Source organism: Euprymna scolopes, chromosome 33 (genome assembly GCF_053919585.1).
Source record: "Euprymna scolopes isolate OS-2025 chromosome 33, ASM5391958v1, whole genome shotgun sequence".
Classification (NCBI taxonomy): Eukaryota; Metazoa; Mollusca; class Cephalopoda; order Sepiida; family Sepiolidae; genus Euprymna; species Euprymna scolopes.
Genome location: NC_136514.1, coordinates 45788192 through 45815554, shown reverse-complemented (window position 1 = coordinate 45815554; position 27363 = coordinate 45788192). Strand labels below are relative to the sequence as shown.

Here is a 27363-nt window from a genome sequence, read left to right as displayed (position 1 = left end):
GTAGCGTCCAATAGTTAGGGAACAGTCGATCACTTTCTTTTAAATTGCTTATAATTTTATCTATGTAAAAGGGGAATAAATTTTTGTGAATTTTCCAATGTTTAATAATGGTAGTTAAATAAAAAAAAACATATTTTTTTTATTTTTGATTTGGACTACATATTCGTTTTTTACATATAAACAAATTATTTAAATTACTGCTATCCAAAATTTAAGGAACGGAGTGAATGTCAGTATTTAGTGAAAAGCACATTGTTTTCAATCTTACTATGGGATCATTTGTTGCAAGACAGTACTAATCGTTCACATCTTATATGGGAAGATATTATCCCAGGATTTTCTTGTACATTTCCATAAATCATCAACATTTTTGGGGGTTTTCTGTGAACTTATCACAAATAATTTTCCTTATATTTTTAATTGGCTAAGCTGGCCAATCCATAACGCAAATATTGAATTAATTTAGCTCTTCTAAAACTAATTTTGCTTTATGGCACGGTGCGTTGTCTTGCATAAAGCTATTAGAATTAGAAAAATTAGGAACCACATGCTCCCCAAGCAACTCTCTGTACATTCGGGCATTTTCCTTTCCACAAAGGGGCCAGTTAGTTTTGAAGATATCATGCCCCATACATTATATTGCCCCTTCAAATTTTACTGTACTTTTTACGCACTTAGGGGAAAGTATTATCCATTTTTTTTCTTCTGACATGTAGTCTTTTGTCTGATCTGAAAAGAGTGAATTTAGATTCATCACTAAAATGAATCTTTTCTCATTTTTACTTCCCAAAACAAATGTTTTTCGGCAAATAACACTCTGGCCTTTTAAGTTTTAATAAAAATTAAAGACTTCTTGAAAATAATCAAACTTCGTTTAATCTTCGTGATATCATTTGTCTGGAATTTTTTTGTCCAGTTTCGGATGTAAAATCCTGGGAGATCTAAGCCGCAGATTTAAAGCGATCGGAACGAAATGATCAAGTGATTTTTCTATCCTCTCTCTTAGTTGTTATTCTGAGTCGGCCGGATTTTTTTTGTTCTTTTCGGTCAATGGTAAGATTTTTTTTTCTATTTTCAATAACCCGAAAAACAACGCTTTCAGACCTGTCCAATATTTTAGCAATCTCTCGTATAGTCTTTTTTATCATAATGGTCACAAATAAGCTGTGTTTCTTGTATAGATAGATATTTTCGAATATTTGGAGTCGATATTTTTTAAGTTGTTATTAAAATGGCAAATTTTGTATTAATTTTCCCCGTTCCTTAACTTTTAGACGCTTGTAATTTAATTAAAATTATGTATATGTAAAAAAAAACTAATATATATTCAAAATCAAAAATAAATTTATTTTTTTTAATTTATCTACCATTATTAAACATTGGAAAAATTCATCAAAAAAATGTTTTTACCTTTTCAGAGATAAAGTTAGAAGCCACTCAATAAAAATGATCGACCGTTCCTAAACTTCTGGACGATACTATATATATATATATATACATATATATATATATATATATACATATATATATATATATATATATATTAAGAGAGAGAGAGAGAGAGAAAGAGAGAGGGAGATAGATAAGTATACACACATATATATATATATTTAATTGTGACGTAAACAAAAATCTTGTGTATCTTTCATTGGTATGGCCCCAAATAGTCGCTTCTTACGTCTAAGTAGCTTTATGCTTTGGTAGGGGCGAGTCTCTCTCTCTCTCTCTCTCTCTATATATATATATATATATATATATATATATATATATATAGGTTTGGGCGATAAATCGGAATCAGGAATTGGAAAAATCGAAGCTTTTTGGGGTATCGCAATCGGAAAATATTCGGGCCTATTTATCAATGCCAAAACCGATTCCTTTAGTTATCATTTTTATTTGATTTTGTTTTTATAACAATCTTCTACTGCTTGCAGTAATAATAAAATTATAAATGTTTATTAATGTTTCACTTCCAGAAAGACTAAAATCTATAGATCGCTCCCTTCACAAGTGTGTTTTTATGTTTGAGAAAATATATGCACATTTTAGATGTGTTTTTACAGTAATTGAGACAAAACAACAATTTCATACTTAAATCCTTAGAGATTCATAAAGAATCAGAATCGGTAATTGCATTGGAATTGGGAATTTAGTACGGAATCGGTAATTGTATTGTGATTGGGAAAAATCAGTAGCATGTATATATATATATATATATATATATATATATATATATATATATATATATATACATAGATATACATATATATATACATAGATATTCATATATATATATATACATAGATATACATATATATACATAGATATACATATATATACATATATATACGTAGATATACATATATATACATAGATATATACATATATACATAGATATACGCATGTATGTACATATATATACATATATATACATATATATGCATAGATATACATATATATACATTGATATATGCATCTATGTACATATATATATATGCATATATATATGTATATATATATATATATAATGAAATGATGCTAGTAGATAAATGCACTAACAAAAAGAAACAAAGACGGAAGAATGTATTATAATTCTATCAACCAAAATAAAAGAAACATATCAAAATAGTCCGAGTGAGAGAAATAGAAAACAAAATGAAACATCGTTAGCAAAAGAAAGTTTATAAAATAAAATATGCATGAAAACAATGATTTTGCAAGCTCTATTAACGTCAAAAATATTGATCGATTGATATTATGCTGTGGGTTTCAGAATAACAATAACTATTAAATTCTGAAACCTAAAATATCAGTTTTGTAGCAATCCGTTATCGCGTTCCCCACCTATGGATTGAGATCACCGTTGCTCTTATCTATGTTGATTGTCTCATCATGAAATTATTCCAACCAAACGATATGAATGCCGCGCATGATACGGGACAATTGGGTAGTTATCGTTATTACAAAGTGTTCACCACTTATCAAAACCTGGAGGTCACTCAAGTATAAGAGTTCATATGTGCACCTGTAGTCGTTGGGAAATAGCGTAGTTAATAGTAATAATTTTGTATAATTTGATTATAAAAGAGGTCAGTCAAACAAAAATGTGCTTCCGTTACACTTGAAGATGACAATATTGAAGTCTGCTAGAGAGCAGATCAGAGGAACAGTTTTCTACTGACGGACAGTTCAAGAAGGTAGGAGGAATTATTGGCCGTGTTTGTAGCTAGTCACGTGTTTATTGGTGAAAATAACGATAGAGCAGAGACAGGATCGCAACGTCCATTCTGCAGTAAAGAGGTGTTAGCGAAAAAAAAAACAACCTAAGTTACAAAGTCGGTTTGAACTCTGTCAAGGCAGAATAAAGTGCTTCAAACAGTTCCTATCCAGATGTTGTAAAAGTATTTTATTTTAAGATGTACTTGGCTCTTTTAGGGGTAGAGGATTGCATCAGCAGTGAGATATCTACTGGAGCAGTAGAATGATGTAACCATTTTCCAGTGACCTTGTCAATGCATGTGACCTATGTGCTACATTTAAAATCAAGAGTGAAGATCAGATTCAGAAGCTTGTCAAAACATAGAGCGGACTCAAGACGAAAGCTCTTCATTTCAATTGGGACTCAGAGTATAGATGAATTAAAATTAACCAGCCACCTTTTCCTACCATTGCACCACATGCTCAAGATCAAAGAGGTATTTCCGGCCTTTGAAATGCTTGCATAGATGTTATAGTCGTTTGCATAAATGTCTACAAATTATCTAAAACCGTGATTTGGGAGATCATTGATGAAGGTTACGAAAGGACTTAGATCCAGGATGGAACCCTGAAGGACTTTATTATTAATACTGCGGGATGGAATGATAAATTTGTCGCTTTAAAGAAAATGCAACTACAGCTTTATTTTAAAACTGTTATTGAAAAAATCAAGTTGACATCTACTAAATGTGGCCACCTTCAACCCCAATCACCGCCTTAATATGGGACCGAGACTAAGAGCATGACTTTTCGATGAGTACCGGGTGCCTACAATCTGAGCCAGAGTTGCCAACAAGACCAGGACAAAAATCAAATATCTGCTCCTCGTGAATGACCGCAAGCTGTATGCAAGTACAGACGTTGACGTAAGTTAACTCTTGCAGCTCCTACAAGCCTTTACAAACTATATTGAATGAAGTTTGTTCTGGACAAATGTGTCAACCGCACTATCAGAACTGGGAAGAAGGTCAAAACAGAAAACATGTATCTTGATAGAGATATTGATATAAAAGACCTATAAGAGCAGGACGAACGCAAGTACTTTGGAATAGAAGATAAAAGTTCAGCACGCCACGATGAGAGAATTAATTTACAGTACGTTTATTCTCTATGTCTGGGAAATTTGTAAAAGAGAATATACAAACAACGACAAAATAACTGTCATTAACGATTAATCATGCCTTTGGTAACACAACTTTGGCATTGTTGCTATTTATAAAGAGGAATAAATAGACTAGACACTAAAACAAGGACATTATTGACGCCGTAGAAACTAACATATATAGGCAATTGCCTGCCTAGGATGTATATGAACAGAGGAGCAGGCGAGATGACTTTATCGGAAATTGAAAAACAACACCATGTCTTATATGTAAGGCAATATCTGATGAGTTTCTAAAATTAAAACTTCAAGATATTGGAAGAAAAGCCGAAGAGATGTGACGAAACCGCATAAATATTTTCGGCAGGACTATTTTACAAATGAGATAGAAACATAAAACAAGCTATCCAAAAAGAAGTGCCAAAAATTCATCAGGACATTTCTTTGCAAACCTGGATGTATTTTAAGAATAAATACACTCAGGTCTAAACATATACATATATATATAAATATAAATATATATATATATATATATATATATGGAGGTCTATAGAGATCCCATGTAAATATTTAGTCCATATTTGTGTCCATGCCTCCGTTCAGTCTCGAAAGTAAAAGAATATCCCCTGTAGGGACAGCTGCGCATGTAATTGTGTGGCAAGAATTGCACAATGACCAACCAATCCTCTCCTGAATCGTCACTGCTTTAGTCCAGTGGGAAGGAGAAGTTCAGGACGACTTGAAACAATGTCTAGATAAGCAGAGAGCACATACAGCACCTGGAAGTTCCAAATGGTCACCCGTCTAGTACTGGCTAGGTTCATCATTGCTTAACTTCGGTGATCTGAAGGGAACCGGTGTAACAAACGTGATTATGGCGTATAGTCCTGAGTGTGAAACTGGCTAAAAAGATCGTTACACTAGTTCTGTGAGAACGCACGTCCTGTGAGAATATTCCAGAGGGAACAGTTCACAATAAGTCATACACCATTGATTATGTATATGCAATTCCTACAGACAGTTACCTAGAAGACTGAGTTATCAAAATTATAAAATATGGGACTGGAAGGAGAAGGAAACAACCTCACTAGAGGCTATTGCTCTCAATTAGGATTGGATTTGCAGAGCTTAGAAGTAAATATAACAAAATATCAATTTTTTTGTTCTACGACATAAAATGAAACCAGAATATCAGGAAGATTTCTAGTATTATAATAAATATAGACGCCCCGGCACTGGTGAGTAATGATTTCACAATCTATATGGCTATCACACCGGATAATATAATTAAAAAAAATACAAGCAGTTGCACTTAAAGAACGTTTAGCATCTTAGAAAAGATCTCTCGGTTAAATGATAACGCATGAATATAGAGTATCCGGCATCTCCTGTTAAAATAAAATGATACGACCATTTCAAAAATAAGTAATAAACAAAATGCCTAACCGACAAAGATTAAAGATTACACGCTCTCGGTTTTGTTGCAAGATTATCAACGGATTAGCACCACTTAACTGACAAACATCTACGTTAGACTATCACATGAATCATGGAAGGCGTCGATGAAAACGGAAGAATTCAACTGTTGGAATGCGCACGTATTTCAAACGGTATAAAATTCACTTAAATATCAATTAAAAGTGTAGAAAAATAAAATTGCGAGTATTTCTTCTTGGGGGAAAATTCTCTTTCGATTAAATCAATTCGAAGTGAAAATACATTTTGGTTATTGTTAAACTTGATTTAAAGCGTAATGGATTTTCCAGAAAAAAAAAAAAAGGTATTTATTTTCTTTTGATATTTAATTCAATTTTGTAATATGTTTATTTGTTAGTAATTATTAGGTATATGACAACAGCAGATTCTTTTCATTGTTTTGACTCTCGAGCTTATATCCGACACAGTTAGACACAGTTAATCAACCAAAAACTACATCACTCTATATAAAAGCATATAAGATATCAACGGATACGCACTCGGAAAAAAAAACATATTCTAGTAAAAAAAGAATTCTGCAAAATCATTGGATTTGGCATTAAATAACTTGAAAAGGGTTGATATGCCGTAAAAGAAAAACAAACAACCATTTTTCTTTGCATGAATCGGTCATGTTTTGTAAAAAAAAAAGGTTCGTCTGCAAAACAGCTTAACAAAGCACCATAAATTTGAAGCATATATTTTTTAATTCTATTTTACTGACTTCGCCGATTAAAAGCAGAAAAAAAGTGTTGATAAGTCGTTAAACCAAACAAACTAAACTCCATGAATAAATGTTTTAGAGTTACAAGGAACTTAGAGCTTAAAGTTTTTATTTTTATTTTACCAAAATCAGGGCTTTTAAGCATTAAATAATATAAAAATGGTTGATATACCGTAAAACAAAACAATCAACGTTTGCTCACCCGATAATACGCGGTAAACCTTTTTTACCTTTGTTTAGTTATTTATTTATTTTTGCTATTAAATAAAATATACAAACTTTTTGTACGATATGCATAGTACTAGAACTAATACACCTAAAATTGGTTCTCACGACGGAGCAGATTCCATAACTTTTTTCGTCTCCTTACAAATATTAAAATAAACACATAAAAATACAAAAAACTTACATCTAGAATGCTACTTCTTACTTAGGTGAAAATTAATTGAATGCGGTTAATTCTTGAACATCCTTTTAAGAGTTACTTTTTCAAAAGAATTGAAATCCAGGCAATATGTATCATACAAATCTGACGTGATTGAATTTTCAAATGAACGGTTGTACTAACATTACGTCACTTTGAATTCCGTTAAAATAAATAATAAATGTAATCCCATAATCTATCATTATCTCGCTCTTTGTCAGAAATATCGATTATATAATGCGAGTGATACAAGGTTTAGGGAACTGAACCCAATTCAAATCTCTACTTAAAATCTTCATGCTTAATATATATTTCACAAAATCTGGGTAATTGGCTTTGCATATAAAAAAGAATGAGTACATCAATCTTCACCTACGGCTTCTACTCCTAATCAGAAAATTAAATTCAATTGAATATAAATCATATTACAAACTCGTAAGCCTTACCTATTCTCTGTTAAAAATCACATTCATCGATTCATTAGTTTTGTAATGATTTGTTACGTACACGTATATTGATATATATATATATATATAATATATATATATATACATACCTTAATTGATGCAAATCTACACACACACGTTATATATTTAAATGCATATATCTATATAAATGTACACACGCACACACACGCACACACACACACACACACATATATATATATATATATATATATATAATTCAAACAAGGTCGGTTTTTAATATATGGTTAAATGGCAAGTTTAGTCATTTAGAACTGCTATAAAGCTTCGCCGCTCACTCATTTTCCAGACAAATTTCAAACAAGTATTTCCTTCTCAGCTATATTGTGAAAAAAACATTATGATTAATTTTCTGATGTTCTAACCACAAAAAATAACGTAAGGAGGTGAGCGACCTAGTTTATGACTGGTTTCCATAGCAACCACGTCACTTAAGCGACTGCTCTTGCTACCAATTCCACACTCTCGTGAAAAAAGAAGTAACAAGTGAAACAGGGAGAATAAAAACATTAAAGGGAGATGATTGAGGGAATTTTATTGAAAGCAGACGAGTGCTGTACATTGTTATTACACATGTGTATGTTATGCTGATGGGGGCAAAAAACATAAGACTAAGATTAAACCAAGAACCATTGAACTTAGTGTAAGCCTGGAAAAGACATGTATTACGTTAAAAAAATACCCTGGTGTCTAACTCTGTCCCGTGGGGAGGCATTGTAAATAGGTACAATAGAAAAATGCTAACATGAAAAGTAATGTGGTTAAGCTTAAACATGGAAAGGTAAAGGACTAGTTGTAAACACTAGAAAAGAAAAGGACAAGTTATTCTAGTAAAAATGTAATAAATTTATAACTTAAAATATTGCAACATTAAGAATTCAATGTATAACGCTATAATCAATTCTTAATTCTGCAATATTTTAATTTATAAATTGATTATATTGTTTTCTAAAATATCGTGTCATTTCTTTTTCAGTTTTAAAAACTAATCCTTTACTTTTCTATGTTTAAGCTTAACTATATAACTTTTAATGCTCGCACATATATATATATGTATATATATATATATATGTGCGTGTGTGTGTGTATCTGTGTGTGTGTCTGTGTGTGTAAATAAATCAGTTAATAATATGCGTGAGGTATTTTTTCACTGAATGGTAAAGTTTATAACAACTCTATATAAAGTTATTAACATGCTTATGTCTTGTCAGTTCAAGATTTTTCATTAAACGATTAATTAGTTTTGCAATGGACTCTTAACGTAAAGTAATATAGACATATACACATGCAATTATTAATATCTACACATATGATATATATATATATATATATATATGAACTTATATAAAGTGTTGTTTGTGTGTATAAACAAACAAATCAGCAATAATTATTTTGTTTAAATCTGTCATCATTACTCCGTCCTGGTCCCAGAAGACTGTGAGCATGACCTTGCCAGCGGAGGGCTGCACCCTTGCCTTCTTTGGAGGTGGTGAGTTCACGTGCTTCCACTGCATTGACTGGGCTTTGGTCTCTGGATCATAGTGATGGACCATCGTTTCATCCTGTGTAACCAGTCTTTTGAAAAACTTTCACTCATCTTCTTGGCACATCTGCAAATTCATCCTCGAGCACTCGACGCGTTCTCGCTTCTGTAATGGTAGGAGCTACCTGGGAATCTATCTGGCAGACAACTTATGCATATGCAAATGGTCAGGAATGGTAGTTTCCACAGACGCTATACTAATCTTGACATCTTGGGCTATTTGGCGAATAGTAATGCGCCGATCTTCCTAAATGGCAGCCTCAACTTAACGGCAGAAGCTGGGAGCTGTTACCACAGACTTCCGGCCATAATTGAATTCACGATGTTAGCGTTTTACAAAGTCATATGATGGGGCATTATCGCCATAAGTTTCTTTCATTTCATCAAAAGTCGTCTGTGGTGTGTGTCCTTTCAAATACAAAAACCGGATCACTGCTCGACATTCAACAGTCGCCATTTCACACCTGACTCAGTTCAAATACATGTAAAACAGAAACCACAAATAGTTCAGAGCTGTAATTTGCCACATAACCCGTAGAGATTAATCATTGCACATGCAAAATTTTACTAGATCAGATGATTGGAAGTGGGTCAGGGGCATTACTTATTACACTCCTCTCGTAATTAAATTCGTTTTGGTTCTATTTCATGATATTTTGTCTCTGTTACGTTTAGACTGATAGGATATCAAACATGTATATATATATATATATATATATTTGTAGTCATCGACATACAGTCCTCTTTCGTTGTATCACAACTCATCAGTGTCGCTTGACAAGCATCTCTCCCAAGTCAGGGATTGAACCTAGAACCGTCGTGTGGACAGTCGGCAGTTCTCCCACTCGACCATGGAATCGACGCCCGTAAATAACTCGTCGGAATGTCTATTTAAATAGACACCCGCTACCACTTTTATAATGCTCAAATCGCCTGTTCGTAAACAAACAAACAAACAACGAGAAGTATTCAATGTGTATAAATCATTTTCAAGCTTGCCTTTTCAAATGTTTGCTAAATAATATATACACCTGACAATACTTTTGTCATTATTCTTAAAATCCACACAGAGAGCAATCTGTTAACATAGAAGTTTATTTACAAGTAAGATTTGCCCATCGAAAAATAGAGAGTCGTTTTACTGTAGGGATGACTTTGTGTGTGGAGGCGACAGGGAAGAAATTTCTCTCTCCTCCTTCCTCTTCAATATCTAGTTTATGTTATCTGTTTTATATAGACATCAACCGACATCCCTTATTATTATTATTATTATTATTATTATTATTATAATTATTATTATAATTATTATTATTATTATTATTATTATTATTATTATTATTATTATTATTAAATTGTTTTTCTTTAATTTTTAGTTGGGAAATTCTAACCCCTGATATGGAATGTAAACCTTTTTTTTTTGTTTTCGCTGATGATTACAATTCAGATAATGTTCATGGGTCACAAGAATGTAGATCAAAATCCATCTGGAATATGCGTGTGTTCACGCCGGTTTTATTGGTGTGACTATTGCTCCATATCAACACACATATATATATATATATACATACATACATAGATATATATAAAATTTGTAAATTCTTTAGGCAATATATACATATGCATATATAAAGAGAAATATACTTATATACACAGGCGGCAAAAAGAAATCCGCACTTGTAATTTTTGTCAAAAGCTTCAAATATAAGTTAAATTTAATGTAACTGTTTAAACAAACTATACCTCAGTTTATTCGCCTTTTATTCTTCTATAATTTTACTTGTTCATATTTTAGTTTTAATTGAAATATTCTAGTGTTAACGTCAATTTAAAAATATAACTTACAAATTGAGGAGGCAAACAGAAAGCCCGCAAAATGAAAAATTGTTATTTAAATGTAACTTTAGAACGTTAATGCAGCACAAATACAACAGAAGCAAAATTAACTATTAGTAGCATATCATTTCTTCAATTTGACAGCCTGCAATCATTTGGAAATTCTGTGAATTAGACTGCAGCAATACTCCGGGGAAAGGGCATTCCACTTTTCTTTACTTTTTGTCCAAATTTCTTCTAAATTTGGAATTTTACCATTGCGTAGTTGTTGCTTGATGTAAGTTCATACGTTGTCGATAGTATTGAGGTTCTAGAGATTATGCAGGCCAATCCAAACACGGAATATCATGCTCTTCCAGGAACCTCTTGGCATTGCCAGGTCTGTGAATGTGGGCATTATCCTGCATGGAAATGGGATTATCATCCAAATTCCGACTAATGTAGTGTAGAAAATGCTCAATCAACATATTGATGTATTTAGTCATATTAATTCGACCTTGCAAGCAAATTATATGCCCTGCGCCATTGGTATTAATAATTCCCCACACCACAACTGAACCTCCACCACCTTGCAACGTTGAAACTGTGCATCTAGGATTAATTCTTTATCTTACTGCCTACCATCACTGTCTAACTTATTGAACTTGCTTTCGTCGCTAAAAAGGACTTTTGCCCAATATGAAGAGTTATGATCTTTATTGCATCTGACGAAGTCCATACGGCACTTTCTGTTTTTTACAGAAATCATTGGCTTGCGTCTTGCAACACAGGCTCGCAAATTAAATTCCTTTAATCTGTTCTTGCCAGTATAAAGAGGGCACTTTTTAACAAGATTGCACTGTTGTTGGATTTGAGGAGCCGTTTCAAATCTGTTTCTTAGGCTGCGGACCTTGATAGCATTGTCCTCTTTGTTAGAAATAACTCTAGTAAGACCAGATTTAGGGACATCGCGAACACTGCCGGTGTTTTGGTGTTTTTTGCACAGTCTCTCCTACCGTTTTCTCATCATATTTACATCTGCGGTTGATTTCCCGATTGGATAGACCAGAAAGGTGGAGACTAATGAGCTACTGACAATCACTAAGAGAAAATCGTGGCATATGGACTAAATGTTACGTTTTATAACCTGGAACAACGACAATTACAATTAGAGATGCTTTGTTGCCTATTGGTGGATATTTTAAACTTATTTAAAGGCGATAATTTAAGCTGGTTTTAAGCAGATGTGTTGCTGCTGACGTTCGTTTTGCCTCCTCATTTTGAAATTATATTTTTTTAATTGACGTGAACACTAGAATATTTCAACTAAAAGCCAAATATGAACGGGTAAATTTATAGAAGAATAAAAAGCGATTCAAATGAGGTATAGTTTGTTTAAACAGTTATATTAAATTTTGCTTACATTTGTAGTTTTTGAAAAAATTACAAGTTGGTACTTTCTTTTTGACTGCACTTTATATTACATTACAGACGTTATCAAAAACTTTATATAATATAATATATATATATATATATATATATAATTGTTAATCAATTATATACATACATACATATATATATATATATATATATATATATATATATGATTAAAAACTTTATAGAATAACTTGCAGATACAAATTTAACTGATTATTTCTTGTTTATTTGTCAATTTCTACATTTGAGTTATCCCTTATCCTTTATAAACATCCTTTTATTGAGACTCAACTAAAATGTTATTTTAGTGATTGTAAACCCCATTATCAATGTCAATATGTCTTTTATAAGATAGAATTTTAACTCCTGCGCATTGAATATGGCGGGTGCTCTTAGTAGAGAGTTTCACCGATTCCAATACCATTCTTTCATTTACTAAAAGTGGGAAATAGCTCTTGGTGCGACGCCAGGTAATATTGCAGAGACCTGACTGTACCGAATCCCCATAGATCTCAATAATTATCCCATCGTCTCCCATAATCGACAGTCAAACTTTTTTATATTTCTATTCACTTTTCTGTTGGTGACATTTTGCATACGAAATAACGGTTATGGTATTTCCTTCTAATCTTACATTTTATATCTGACATTTAGAAACTGTCAGTTGATTTTTCCACAACCATATGATTGCTTGAGAACATTGTCAGGTCTAGCAATTGTTAAGTATAAAAAAATGGAAAGATTATACATCTTTGCTTTTGGATATCTGGATCATTTTATCATTCGTCTATTTTGATTTTGAGCTTTATCTCTATATGATTATCTCTTGTATATCACAAATAATATCGTAAATAACAAAGGTTTTATACGTGTTCCACAAAATTGGAATTATATGATTTATTAAATGACACTTGTCCTTACAATATTTTTTCTTCTTCATCGCAAGCTAATGAGCACATTCGCTTCGTGTCGGATGTCAATTGTGATTGGTTAAATTTTTATAGTAAATTTTGCTAAATTCTTGACATTAGAAATATCATTATAAATAGACATATTTTCGGCAGAATCTCATGCCCTTCTGAATCAGCCATAAGTCTGTATAAACAGGGCAATACACACACACAAATATATATATATAAACATATATATGTGCATATATGTGTGCATGTATATATATATGTATAATTATATATATATATATATATATATATATATATAGAGAGAGAGAGAGAGAGAGAGAGAGAGAGACAGAGAAAATAAAAAGGAACAAACCGTATTATGTGTTCATCGACGCTTCGTCTTTATTTCGAGACTTCCTCTGAATGAGATTTAGAAACAAAAAATACCAGTACAAAATATTTGAAAAGTTAACCTGTGTCTACAGTTAAATAATGTTCTTTTAATAAAAGTTTACTTATTAATGGCGCTATGTTATAGAAACCTCCACGTTGTTTAATACTGCTTGAAATTGCGATAAGCGCAGATTCAGGAAGTCTCCGGCGTGGTTTATTAGAAATATTAGAAGTTACCTTTCTCACACCATTCAAACACCCCCTGTAATAATTAACACATAATCTCAATCAATAAATTACATGAAAAAACACTTATTTTATTTCTGTTACAAACTTATATTTGAATTTCAACAGATATATCTTTTTCCCAATAAGAATATTAACTTGCGTTCATAGTTTTAAAATTACATTAACGACTATATGAAGTCACTAAAACTTCTTCTCTTTAACAGCGCCAGCCTTCCCCCTTCTTTTTGAATTTCCAACGTTTTTTTTCTCCGTTTCTCTGAAATAGAACTGCGTCACACTGTGCACGTGAAACATTTTCAAATATTTTGTACTGGTATTTTTTGTTTCTAAATCTCATTCATCCAGAGGAAATCTCGAAATAAAGACGAAACGTTGATGAACACATAATACGGTTTGTTCCTTTTTATTTTCTCTATTTTGTCGGAATACTATTTCCATCATTAGCATCATATATATATATATATATATATATATATATATATATATATATATATATATGAATGGAAATGTATAAAACAGAATACGAAAAGTATAAAAGCTTATAACATTACTTTATTCGTTTTCAATTCGTGACGTGCAGGAATACAAAAGAATATTATGAAAATAATTTAAAAAACCTTTTTTACAGGTACATAATTTCCGACCAATCCTTTACTCTTCATCGGTGTAGTGGAAGTATGAATATATATATATATATATATATATATATATATATATATATATATATATATATGCATAAAAAATAAAAATAAAAATACCAGCGGAGGTTTACGTTGTGTTTTGAGAAAAATAGAAAAAACGAATGAAATTATTAAAATAATCAACGTTTCGTCTTTATTTCAAATGACATCTTCAGGATATTGAAGCAAAAATGCAAGAAAAGAAAAAGTCATAGATCATACGAAAAAGAGAATAGTTTTTGAATCCTACCCATGCCATACGCACACATGTGTCCTTCCCGGCATGGGTAGGATTCAAAAACTATTCTCTTTTTCGTATGATCTATGACTTTTTCTTTTCTTGCATTTTTACTTCAATATCCTGAAGATGTGCTCTGAAATAAGGACGAAACGTTGATTATTTTAATAATTGCATTCGGTTTTTCTATTTTTCTCAAAACACACACACACATATATATATATATATATGTATGTAGATATATAAAATTTTAGTCATGCAATGAATTTAAAAATTTATGACGTGAAATGTTTAAATTTCAAATTAAAATATGTTTATTATTCTATGTAAGACAAAGAATACATTTGAAATATCATAACGCCTTATTCTATAGGATTTCGATGTCTAGCATCTTTTCAGAGGAGAAAATATTAGCAAATAGTTATAATGGTTTACACCTTATTTGCTAAAGTCACTGACACATGGAAAATTACAATTAAAAGTTGTTTAAGTATTTACATGTCAGAGAGTAAGAGAAATAAATGAAAAGGATATAAAAAAATCACATCCAAATTGTATGGCAAAATCCAAAGTAAATGTCTTTGATAGCAGTGTGGTAATATGAGCCAAACTGTGTTTTGAGTAATCCACATCACAATTAGGTAGTAGTAGGCATTTTCCTGGATTTTCTTTGTTAATATAATAATGGGTCCGGTAATTTTTCTTTACTTAGGCTTCCGTACCAGTTCATTGTTAGATAATTTTATTCTGAAGGATATATATATATATATATATATATATATATATATATATATATATATATATATATATACAAAGTAGCGTCCAAAACTAAGGGATATTATTTTAGAAACTAATTTTTTTTTAGAAATAAAAACGGTGGAGAGCGGTAGTCGTTATCATCCACAATAACAATAAAATTTGAATTATTCGCAAAACAAAGAAAAAGAATTATAATAATTATTTAAATATTTTAAAAATAGGACGTCCAAAAGTAAGGGACAATATTGCGAAAAACAATGTAAACAGCCAAAAAAACAATAAAAATACATGTACAATCAATATTTAGTAAATGACCCCTTGCTTTCAATGACAGTTGCATATCTTCGACTACAAGAACGAATCAGTTCTTGACAATCCTCGATACTAATTTTAGACCATTCTTCTTGAAGCTTCACACACAAATCCTCCGTCTTAGCGGGATTTCACTAACTTTCACTCCTAAGTCTTCCAAAGATTTTCCACTGCGTTTGAGGCCCTGTTGGTGGGGCATTAGAATACGCCGACTGCCCCCCTACAGAGGGTAAAAGCCCTTCAATGGGGGTCCTGGATATGACCTTTAACTATATCCGATGGTGAGGCCTTAGCTTGCGGGCTCTGGAGAGTGTGGAGCCACCCTTTAATTGCCATTGCTCCCAGGACTACTCCGACCCGGAGAGGTAGTACCTGTTAGGGTCCCAACTATGGGTTAAATAGAAACTGACTTGCAAAAAACAAATATATTCTATTAAAATTTTTTCTTCAAAATCACTATATTCGGCATTAAATAACCTGAAAAGGGTTGATATGCCGTAAAACAAAAACAACCAACCAACCATCCACTGCGTTTGAGTCAGGATTTTGCGGTGGCTAATCCATCATTACGAAATCTTGCTCGCTAAGGTAACTCTATACCACCATTGCCTTGTGACATGGAGCATTATCTTGCATAAAGGTAGCCCTATCGGAACCTGAATTCTGTATGATTGGCACATGATCTTGAAGAATGTTTTTATAGATCAACGCGTTTACATGAGTTTGTAACCGGACTAGAGGCGTTTTACCTTGGCTAGAAAGCATTCCAAATACCACAACGCTTCCGCCCCAAACTTGACAGTTTTATTAGTACACTTTGCACTTAATCTTTCACCAATACGTCTATACATCGTTTTTCTCATCGTTTCCAAATAAATTAAACTTGCTTTTATCACCGAAAAATACTTCTGCCCAATTTTCACATGTCCAAATCACATTGCTAACTCTAATCTCTACTTCTTATTCTTCAAACTAACAAGTGATTCCTTCCCTGGGGTTCAATTAAACATCCCTATTTCTTGCAGTCGTCTAGAAACAAACTGTCGTGACACATTAACACATGATGTACTATTAATAACCCTTTTAATTTGTGTGCAAGATTTAAAACGGTCCTTTAATGCATTATTCGATCTTTTCTTGTCGAAGTTTTTTCGAGGTCTGCCGGTTTTAAAGGCACGATTTTGCCAGTATCATTGTAGGATATAACAACCCTGCCTACAACACTCTTGGAAAATTTAACTTTCTCTGAATGTGATTTTCCTTGTGTAGCTTCACAAAAGCTTGTCTTACAAAGTAATCAAGTTTTTGGCGTTTCGCCATGGGCCGGCTTATGAAACGTTGTGCCGGCTGATGCAACGTTTACAAATGACTAAGTAAGACTTATTCTTTAGAGGAAATTAAAAAAAAATGAATATAGCCTACTGTTTACATTCTTTTTCTCAATTTTTTCAAAAATTCTTTTTCTCATTTTGTCCCTTACTTTTGAACGTTCCTATTTTGAAAATAAACCAATAACTGTTAAAATTCTTTTTCTATTCTTTGCAAATAGTTCAAATTTCAGTCTGATATTATGGATGATAACGAGTACGAGGTGTCGAAATTTCAGCTTTTCACAGTTCTTTTTTCTAACAAATATGTTTTGAAATGTTGTCCTTTAGTTTTGGACGCTCCTGTATATATATATATATATATATATATATATATATATATATATATATATATATATATATATATATATATATATATATATACAATCTATCTTAAAAAAAACTTTGGGGTGTGCTAAAAACGAATGTCAGATTTAAATTTTCACAAGTAATTTTCTGGGTATGTATCAATATAATTCTGTATGTTATAAGTAATGCCCATTTTTGTACGCTCAAGCGCGCAGATTTTTGCTTAATACCCGAAAAAATACTTATTTGTGGAAATTTTCAATGCGATACTCTTCTTCAACACACTCGAAAACTTATAGAAAACAATTTTTAAGGTGGGTTTTGTCTTGGTCACAATAAACGCAACCCTCTAAAAGGATAAATGAAGGCACCTAAAAAAAGCGGTCATAAAGTGTGTGCTCGTTTTACGTTGAATTAATATAGAAAATTTATCCGCTTCTTTTTGAAACAATAATGTGCGGCGTTAAGGGCAAATGTCACATGGTCCGCTACGAAATTCGGTTCATTTGCTTTCAAACGAAACGTCATTTGTAATATTTTGATCAATAGTCACTGAGATTTCGAATAAAAAAATTGCCCCAAAAATGGGACTATCTATCTATCTATCTATCTATCTATCTATCTCTTATATATATATATGTATATATATATATATATATATATATATATATATATATATATATATATATATATATATAGTCGTGAGCAAATTTAAATATTTATATATTTGGTTCTATGGGGCGAAACTACATGAAAATTTACAGGATTTTACAGATCGTAATACTCTTCTATGATTAAAACTTTACAGTATTCTATAGTTGAAATAGGTTAAAAAAGCACCCATATTTTCAAACGAATAAAATATGCCTAAATATTCTTACATTTCTATATATAGTGCCGGCAGGCAACTTCTTTTTTGCTTCTTTGGTTGTCTCCCTTATATTTGTTGGTTTTGCTGTTCTTGTTGCTTTCCCTACATTTTTCGGGTTTGCTGCTTTGGTTGTCTCCTGCTTGCCAGGTCAGTAATATTACTCATCATTTAATCCAGTCTTGTATAGTATTGCACTAAAAAAAACAGCCCATTGTTAATATTAAGCCATACGGATTGAGTTTTTCGTATATCTTCTGAAATAGAACTGGACTGAGGATCAAACTAGGGTATAGTGTTTGGTCAAGAAACAAAATCTATGCTCTTTTAAAAGAATTTTACACTTTGCTTATTTAATATAAAACAGGTGATAAGTTGACCTGATAAACCCCGGTACTTTATACCTTAGATGCTGTCTAGTAGGCATTCAAGTTACTCTTTAATTTTAAAGAATGATTTTCCGTGCGTCTCGCTTAAACAACTGTGGGCAATGTAATGATTACATAGACCATTATTTGATAATACAAGTTCTTGTGGATAAATATTCATCTATAGGGTATATATGTGTATGGTTATCGCTAAGATATCGAGCCGTTAACAAACTGTCCGGTCACAACAGGCTACATTCAGCTCTTTATGAACGAAAATTAGCGGCGACTTTTTAGTCAAAGTGACTACAATTACTCTTGTTAAAGTTTTAATAACTGTTTACTTGATCTGCCATATCTAAATTTAAATTATAATTTTGTTTATTTTTGGGCATCGTTAAGTCTTAAATAGCGTATTTCTCTGTCACTCACGCCTCAGTATAAATATGATTTTATCCCGTCTCTCACAATTACATTTTACATAGAAACCAATCTAGTTTTCAAATATCATTTTACACTTAAGTTTAAGATAGCATATTGTCTATCTGATAAGTTTAAGTTGTAAAATGAATGTATAGGTTAGTCATAATTTAATGAGATCATGGGCGTTTCTCAATTCCTTCTGAACACTGAATTAGAGTAATCTCCCCTTTTTCTAAAGAAAACGTTTTTCTTCTTTTTGAAATTCTGAAACGTTTACTATTTATAACTATTCTATATAATATTTTGCTTTTTCATTACCTTGTTAGTCATTACATTACGCTGTGGAAAAAGGCTAAATACAATTTCTGAATACCAAATTCTTCCAAAACAGCCAATTCTAGGAAATTTGGATTTTTAATAAAGAATATCCTCCAACCTTCGACAAGTAAAGGGAGATTTATTTCCCTTTCATGTAGCCTCGGTTTCGAATATCATTGTATAACTATCTAATCATTCTTGTAGTGGTATAGGTATAGAACTCGTAGTAATTTTGATTGGGAGCGGGGTTTTCACCGTAAAATAATTAAGCGAAACATTACGTTAAAAGGGAATATTCGAAAGAAATAGGGCAAAGAAAAGCATTGTTTACAAAGAAGTGCCGGCTGGACCAATAAAGTAAGGCTTTTATTTTGCATCTGGTTTTATAATTTCGATTTAACTATGTAGCGCGATATTACTTTTTGAGTATCCATTAATACTTATTAATGTATCTCAGTTAAGGTTAGTTGTATATTTAAAATAAAACTGACTCTATTTTAATAGAAATATGAATAAACTTCTATTTCCTGCTTGTTATTAAATTTTCTGTACCCAAATCTATTTTCCTGCTATCCAAAAGAATATATCAGCTTTATAAAAAACATATTTGTTTATTACATACGTTTCTTACTTAGTGTAATTTTAACGAGTTCTGCAAGTTAAAATTGTGAGATTATTATAGTTCTTTAAGTGCGATGGGCATTTCCTTCATATGTTGTAATCTAACAACATATGCTAACAACTAATCATTTTATTGGGGGATATATTTTAGATTAGTTATTCCTTAAGCAAACAACTCTTCAGTGTTATGCCCTCTTTGTTTTAAGTTATATACATTCTCATTTATATTGTTTTAATACCTGTATCTTCTACACATGCACCCCATATATATATATATATATATATATATATATATATGTATATGTATGTATATGTATATATATATATATATATATATATATATATATATATATAGCAATTTATAAAATATATATGGCGATTAAGCTACACTGAATATTCGGCGTTTCATCCACTGTAGGATTAGTGTAGCTTAATCGCCATATATATTTTTTATAAATTACTAACTAGCTCTACCTACGTATTGAGCACTTCTGAAATAAATACTTAAAGTTTACGCATAAATCTATACTTTCGTATATTAATTTTATGTGAGTAAATGAAGTAGTTATATATATATATATATATATATATATAATCATCGACAAACTTTTTCACTGTATCACAGCTCTTTCGTACGTTAATCGAACAACGGCTTCAAGCTTGAATTGAAACTCTACCGCCTAAACGACATTCGACGTTTCTGATCTTTTACCCCATTTTGATTTTGTTGAGTGTGTTTGTGAAATCACATACTGTAAGATCAATTGGATTATTTAAGATTATTTTGTATTTTGTCTTTTTTAAATTTGACTATTAATTTCAATTTTTTTTTTTACCAGATTAATTATGGAAATAAAAGTGATGAGTTTGTTGGCGACTGTCTTTACGGTGTTAATTGTGCAGATTAATTGCGACGACCTACACAAACTACGTAAGTATTCAAACCTTTGTTCATTTTAACTATTCGCAAATTTATTTTTCAATAAGTTTCATATACTTACGGTTAGGTGAAAATGGTTGTCATCTATCTTCAATAAGTTCTCCATCAACAAATAAAAATGCGACAAGATGGTCACATGGTCAATCCGTGGAGTTCAGGTAAATGCAATATATGTAACATAGTAGCATCCGCATTTGAAAGTTTGGTGTAAGCATGATGTCACTGGCTCAACAACAACAACAACAACAACAACAACAACAACAACAACAACAACAACAACAACATACACATATATTTATGTGTTTATCGTTATTTTCATCGCAAGTTTTTGACTGAGCTCCAATCTATGCCCCCTTCGTCAAGCATTCACAAGAACCACCCGTGTAGCAGAAAACACTATCAACAATTTTCCCCACTCTTTATCTGTGCCTAAACCTAAACGTAGATTCCATGAACAAAGCTTCCTTCTTAGAATTGCACGCCTGTGGAATTGTTTTCCGTTTTCCTGCTTTCCAGCTGACTACAATATTTTTGTCTTCAAGTCTAACGGAAACAAGTTTTTATGAGCCGTTCCATACAAGTTAAGAAATTTATCGAATTTCCATTACTAACGATTACTTTATTGCCCAATTGTCTACTGTACACTCTCTAACACTTATCCTCGAGTGGCCTCTTGGCATTGATAATTGGTGATGCCTTTGTAATATATATATATATATATATATATATATATATATAGATAGATAGATAGATAGATAGATAGATAAATGTAGATATAGATATATGTACGTTTGTGGGAGAATATCAAGAAAATAGCATCAGTGGAGCCAGGGGAAAAAGAAGCAGAGAAGGAGAAGAGGAAAGAAAAAAAAAACACCGCTCGCATTTGGTCAGTGACGGACGGCAAACGCGTGAGTCTGCTCTTTCTCAGACTCCATTTTCCAAAAGTACAAACTTTGTAAAACTGGTCATTGTGCGAATATAGATTACGGCATGAGATTTCTCGTATCGTGTACTGACAGACAGCCCAATGTTTTGGTTATGTAAAATGGCAAAATAAATACCTTTTTTCTTTCACAAAAAGAAAAAAAAGTTCTGTCGAAAGTATCATTTTCTGTTGTGACTGTCATTACATGCAATGTGTTGTATCCGTTAGCGAGACTACTTTACAGAGTACATTAACAACGATCTATAGATCACTTATTTGCATGTTTTATATCCGTTTAATTGATAAAAAATAAATGGGTTTGTTTTAGCCCTTACTTAACAGGCAGCTATCAGCATAAGCAACGTTATCAGTTTATTTTTCGGATGTTGATATTTTAAAATAGGACCCAGGAATTCATTTGACGTTAGGATGTTTGTTTCTGAAGCTGATACGTTTTTTGTTCGTATATTTGATCTTGTACCAAGCCACAGGTAATAAAATCCTTTCTCCCCAAAAAGGACTAGACGAGTGACAATAAACTTCTAAGTATCGTTCAAAGAAAGGAGTAGCTGGGAGAATTATCTCTAAACTTAAATATGCACTATACATTGACTCTAACCTGCTATTTACAATACCATCTCTCTCTATCTCTCTATCTCTCAGCAAACAGCTTACACTGCGGATTTCTTTGAAGCACAAACCCTTTGATTTCTTCATTTACAGATTTTACGAGGGTCGTTCGAAAAGTAAGGGCCGTTATTTGTATATACTAAAAACTAAAAGTTAAACAGCTACGAAGACGTGAGTTATACTATTGAAACGAGTGACCTTTTGTTTTGTAGAATTTATTGTATACATAGTCATCACCGTTCTCAATGCGCCTTTGAAAGTTTTTAAAACATCTATCGTAAATATCCGGGGCGTGATTTGCCCCCCATGTCTCTATTACCGCATTGAAATCGACGAACTCGTGTCCTACCTGTGCTGGCACTAATTGCATCTTCTGAGTAAACGTTCTACAAGCGCCGGTTAATTATAGATCAGTTTACACTTTTTCTGTGCGGAGGAATTCAATGACACGTCTCTGCTCCTAACGTACGCCCATAGCAAGGGCCGCATTTTATAAATTCCTATATTGACTGTCAATATCTGCAACAGAAAAATACAGTGTTCATATCACGAATGCCTAGGTTCAGTCAGTATGGCAATACAATTTGAAATTTTTTTTTTTTTTTTTTTTTACAAAGGCATCACCACATTATCAAGGCCCAGAGGCCACTCAAGGATAAGGGTTAAAGAGTGTACAGTAGAAATTGGTCAATATAGTAATCATTAGTAATGAAAATTTGGTAAATACTCTTTAATGCATTTGGGCAGAATAGAAACAGAGGTCACTCGCACATCATTCGGTCACGTGACATCTCATATATCCTGACTCGATAAAAAAACATATTTTAGACATCTGTCTAAACGATACATTGTATTTATATTCTTCTAACTGTTCAAGAGCAAATTTATAGTTATACCATGATTAAATTAGTAAAACGTGTTAATTAGCTGTGAAAGTTAAATGGACAGTATAAAATCGAAAATCGTTATTTGAATGGAGACGTGATTTGATGGATGTGAGGTCAGAAATTTACCTTCAGGGAAAAGGTTGGTTGGTTGGTTTTGTTTTACGCCATATAAACCCTTTTCAGGTTATTTAATGCCGAATCTAGTTATTTTAAAGAACGATATTTTAATAGAGTATATTTGTTGTTGTTTTTTTAAGTCGGTTTCTATTTAACCCATAGTTGGGACCTTAACAGGTACTACCACTCCGGTGAGAGCAATGGCAATTAAGGGGTGGCTTCACACTCCCCAAAGCCCGCAAGCTGGGGCCTCACCATCGGATATAGTTTAAGGTCATATCCAGGACCTCAGAGAAAAGAAATTTGTTGAACAAGATAACTTCCGAAAGAAAGAGAAATATTCCCAATTTCGGATGACTACCCAAGCGAGCGGACACGAATGTGACACCTCATTGAAAAGCATTATTTCGAATGCGAGTCGTTTTGCCGAATATAACGCGAAACGGTATCTATTTGTCTAGAAAATTGTCTATGTCTCTTATTTTATTTATTTATTTTTAAAATTTATTTGCGAAAAGCAAACACACTAAACAGGACTATTTCTCACTGGTTGTATCAATAAATTTCTTATACAAACGAAACATCAACAGCTGAATGACTGTACACGCAGATGATCAAGAACTTAGGTTCCTGGCGACTAAAACTGGTTTCTAAACGTAATAAACAGCCGAAACCGCTACGAGATGAAATGTCTTAAAAGAAACACACTAAACAAAATCGTTCAGTTATAACTAGTTTAACGACTTGTCTCGTTATTTTTATAGGCGGAGGCGTTTATAAGCAACATTTTGTTTCGAAATAAAATATCAATAATATTTTTGTTGTTACATAAACCAAATATTTTACACCGCGTTTTCATTCTTTTAATCAAGTCGGCATATCTTGTTATCAGTTAAATAAGAGTTGCATTTATGATATCCCTACAAATCAATGGCAGTTCGAATCCGTCTATTTACAACCACGTTAAAAAAACTTTCCTTTTCGCTCTGTTTAATAATAAAACACAAACACAATTTTCATGAAAAAAAAGTTTCTGCCCAGGAATATCCAATCTACGGAACTAGATAGAAATGGTTATTATTTTCAATCGACTATCGGATCGCCGTTTTCAAGTCCAATGCAACCAAATATTTCTTCATCCGTCATTTTCGATAATCAACTCGTTTTAATTCCAATTAACCCATTGTTCTCGGTTTTCTCTGGGTGCCTTTTGTTGTCCAAATGCCTATATTTCAAAATCTAATCGTAGAGATGTTACTAGACTATCGCTCTATTTCTCTCTCTCTCTCTCTCTCTCTCTCTCTCTCTGTCTCTCTCTGTCTCTCTAACTATATAAAGAGATTTTATATTAGTTATATTGAACGCATCCGTTTACCCATATGAACTACCCACATCTACGAGGGGCGTGCAATAAATAATGTCGCTGACCAACTTCCAGTTGTCTGATCTAGCTGAAATTTTGCCTGTGCAATGATTTATATCTCTACGGGTGATGTGGCAAAGTACAGCTCTGAACTAATTGTGGTTTCTGTTTTACAGGTGTTTGAACTGAGTCAGGTGTGAAATGGAGCCTGTTGAATATCGAGCAGTGATCCGGTTTTTGTATTTGAAAGGACGCACACTACAGGAGACTTTTGATGAAATGAAAATAACTTATGGAGATAATGCCCCATCATATGACTTTGTAAAACGCTGGCATCGTGAATTTAAACATGGTCGGAAGTCTGTGGAAACAGCTCCAAGACTTGGTGAACCCCCTTCTGCCATTGATAAGGAATTTATCCGTCAAGTTGAGGCTGCCAGTTTGAAATATCAACACATTACTATTCGCCAAATAGCCTAAGATGGCAAGATTAGTACAGCATCTATGGAAACTATCACTCATGACCATTTGCATATGCATAAGGTGTCTGCCAGATAGATTCCCAGGTTGCTCACACCATTCCAGAAGCGAGAACGCGTCGAGTGCTCGAAGATAAATTTGGAGATGTTCCAAGAAGATGAGTGAAAGTTTTTCAAAAGACTGATTACACAAGATGAAACCTAGGTCCATCACTATGATCCAGAGACCAAATCCCAGTCAATGCAGTGGAAGCACTTGGATTCACCACCTCCAAAGAAGGAAAGGGTGCAGCACTCCGCTGGCAAGGTCATGCTCACAGTCTTCTGGGACCAGGACGGAGTAGTGATGACAGATTTCCTGACAAACGGTACCACAATTACAGGAGCCTATTATGCTTCACTTTTGAGGAAATAAAGGTAAGCTATCAAAATGAAGGGGCGGGGCAAGATCAGCAAAGGTATCCTCCTCCTGCAGGACAACGCTCCGGTCCACAACTCGCATGTCGCCAGATCAGAAGCACGGGCGTGTGGTTATGAAATCTTCCCCTACCCTCCCTGCTCTTCTGACCTTGCACCCCCTGACTTTCACCTCTTCTCGGCCATGAAGTTGTTTTTGAAAGGAAAGCGTTTCCCAGATGATGTAGCCTTGATTTCTGAAGTCTCGTCGTGATTTGAGGACCAACCTGGGGTGTTCTACATAAACGGTCTCCAGAGCTGCATCAAACGAGTGGAGAAATTCATAACTCTGGTGATTCCTATGTAGAGAAATACTAATAACTGTGTCAAGTTTCGTTGCTCTAGTGCTATGGGAAGTTGGTCAGGGGGCATTACTTATTGCACGCCCCTCCTAAGCTCTTTCTGTCAACCACCTTTACCACAGTCGTCTTGGATGATTGCTGACTCTTAAACTCCGTTTCGCTTTTGAGACACAAGCATGTCATCATTTAGAACACAACCAACATTCTTTGACAAGCTCTCATCTATTTCCCTTCTTTCATTTATTTTCTTCTTTCCCCTCTCTCCTTGCCTTATCTTTTTAACTTTACATTTATATATATATATATATATATATATATATATATATATATATATATATATATATATATATATACTAGCATTTCAGCCGGCGTTGCCCGGGTGTTTGGAGGTGTATGCTGAGCAAAAAAAAAAAAAAGAGTAATTTTTTTTTTAATTTGACCCCTATTATGACCCCTTAAAATTTATAGTTTCGGGCTCAAATCACTTTATTAAGTTAGATCCAGGTTCAAGGAACCTATATCTAAAATGTCAAGTGTCTAGACCCAAAATTGTCGGAGGAGTTTGGTAGAGTTCTTAAGGGTCAAATCGTTGAAATTTGACCCCTTAACAGCCAAATTTCTGGCTGACACCCGTCACATCGATTTTCCCAAATCTCAGTACCCGGTATTTCAAATTTCGAGTCTATAGACTAAAAATTGACAGAGTTATTGCGTAGGGAAATGTACACAGACAGACAGACACGTTCACTTTTATATATATATATATATATATATATATATATATATCTTTTTATTTTTATTTTTATATTTAAAAAAAATCCCCTCTTTTCTTTTCCCTCTTTTTCTTTCTCCCCTTTCTCTCTCTTACTACTAGTCTCTTGGTTTTTGATATCCATACTAAATCACACAAAACATATATTTTCTTTTTATTGTTTTTTAACTTTAATCATCCGACGGTAGGGACAGATAACTTTTATTCTCTCTATTGAAATATTTTGTAATGAATTAAGTTAATGCACCTAAGGTTGTAATAATTAAACACATATTTGTCTCTATTAATGCATTGAGCAGTCTTTAGCTTTGTTTTTTACCACCTATACCTCTTAATATATACATATATATATATTAATGAGAAAAGTTTATATTCCAAATTTCAACATGTCGACTATGTTACCATTTAATTCAGCTAATTCTTG

At 32.7% G+C, this 27363-nt stretch overlaps 1 protein-coding gene across 1 annotated transcript in view; it reads left to right on the top strand.

Annotated features, from left to right (window-relative positions):
• Positions 1-27363, top strand: part of LOC145258206 (uncharacterized) — a 151890-nt gene that overhangs the window by 123257 nt on the left and 1270 nt on the right. Inside the window, exon 3 of the mRNA XM_080116140.1 lies at positions 20905-20996. Coding sequence (XP_079972266.1) covers positions 20912-20996 — 85 coding nt within the window. The 5' untranslated portion in view covers positions 20905-20911. The remainder of the gene's footprint in view (positions 1-20904; positions 20997-27363) is intronic.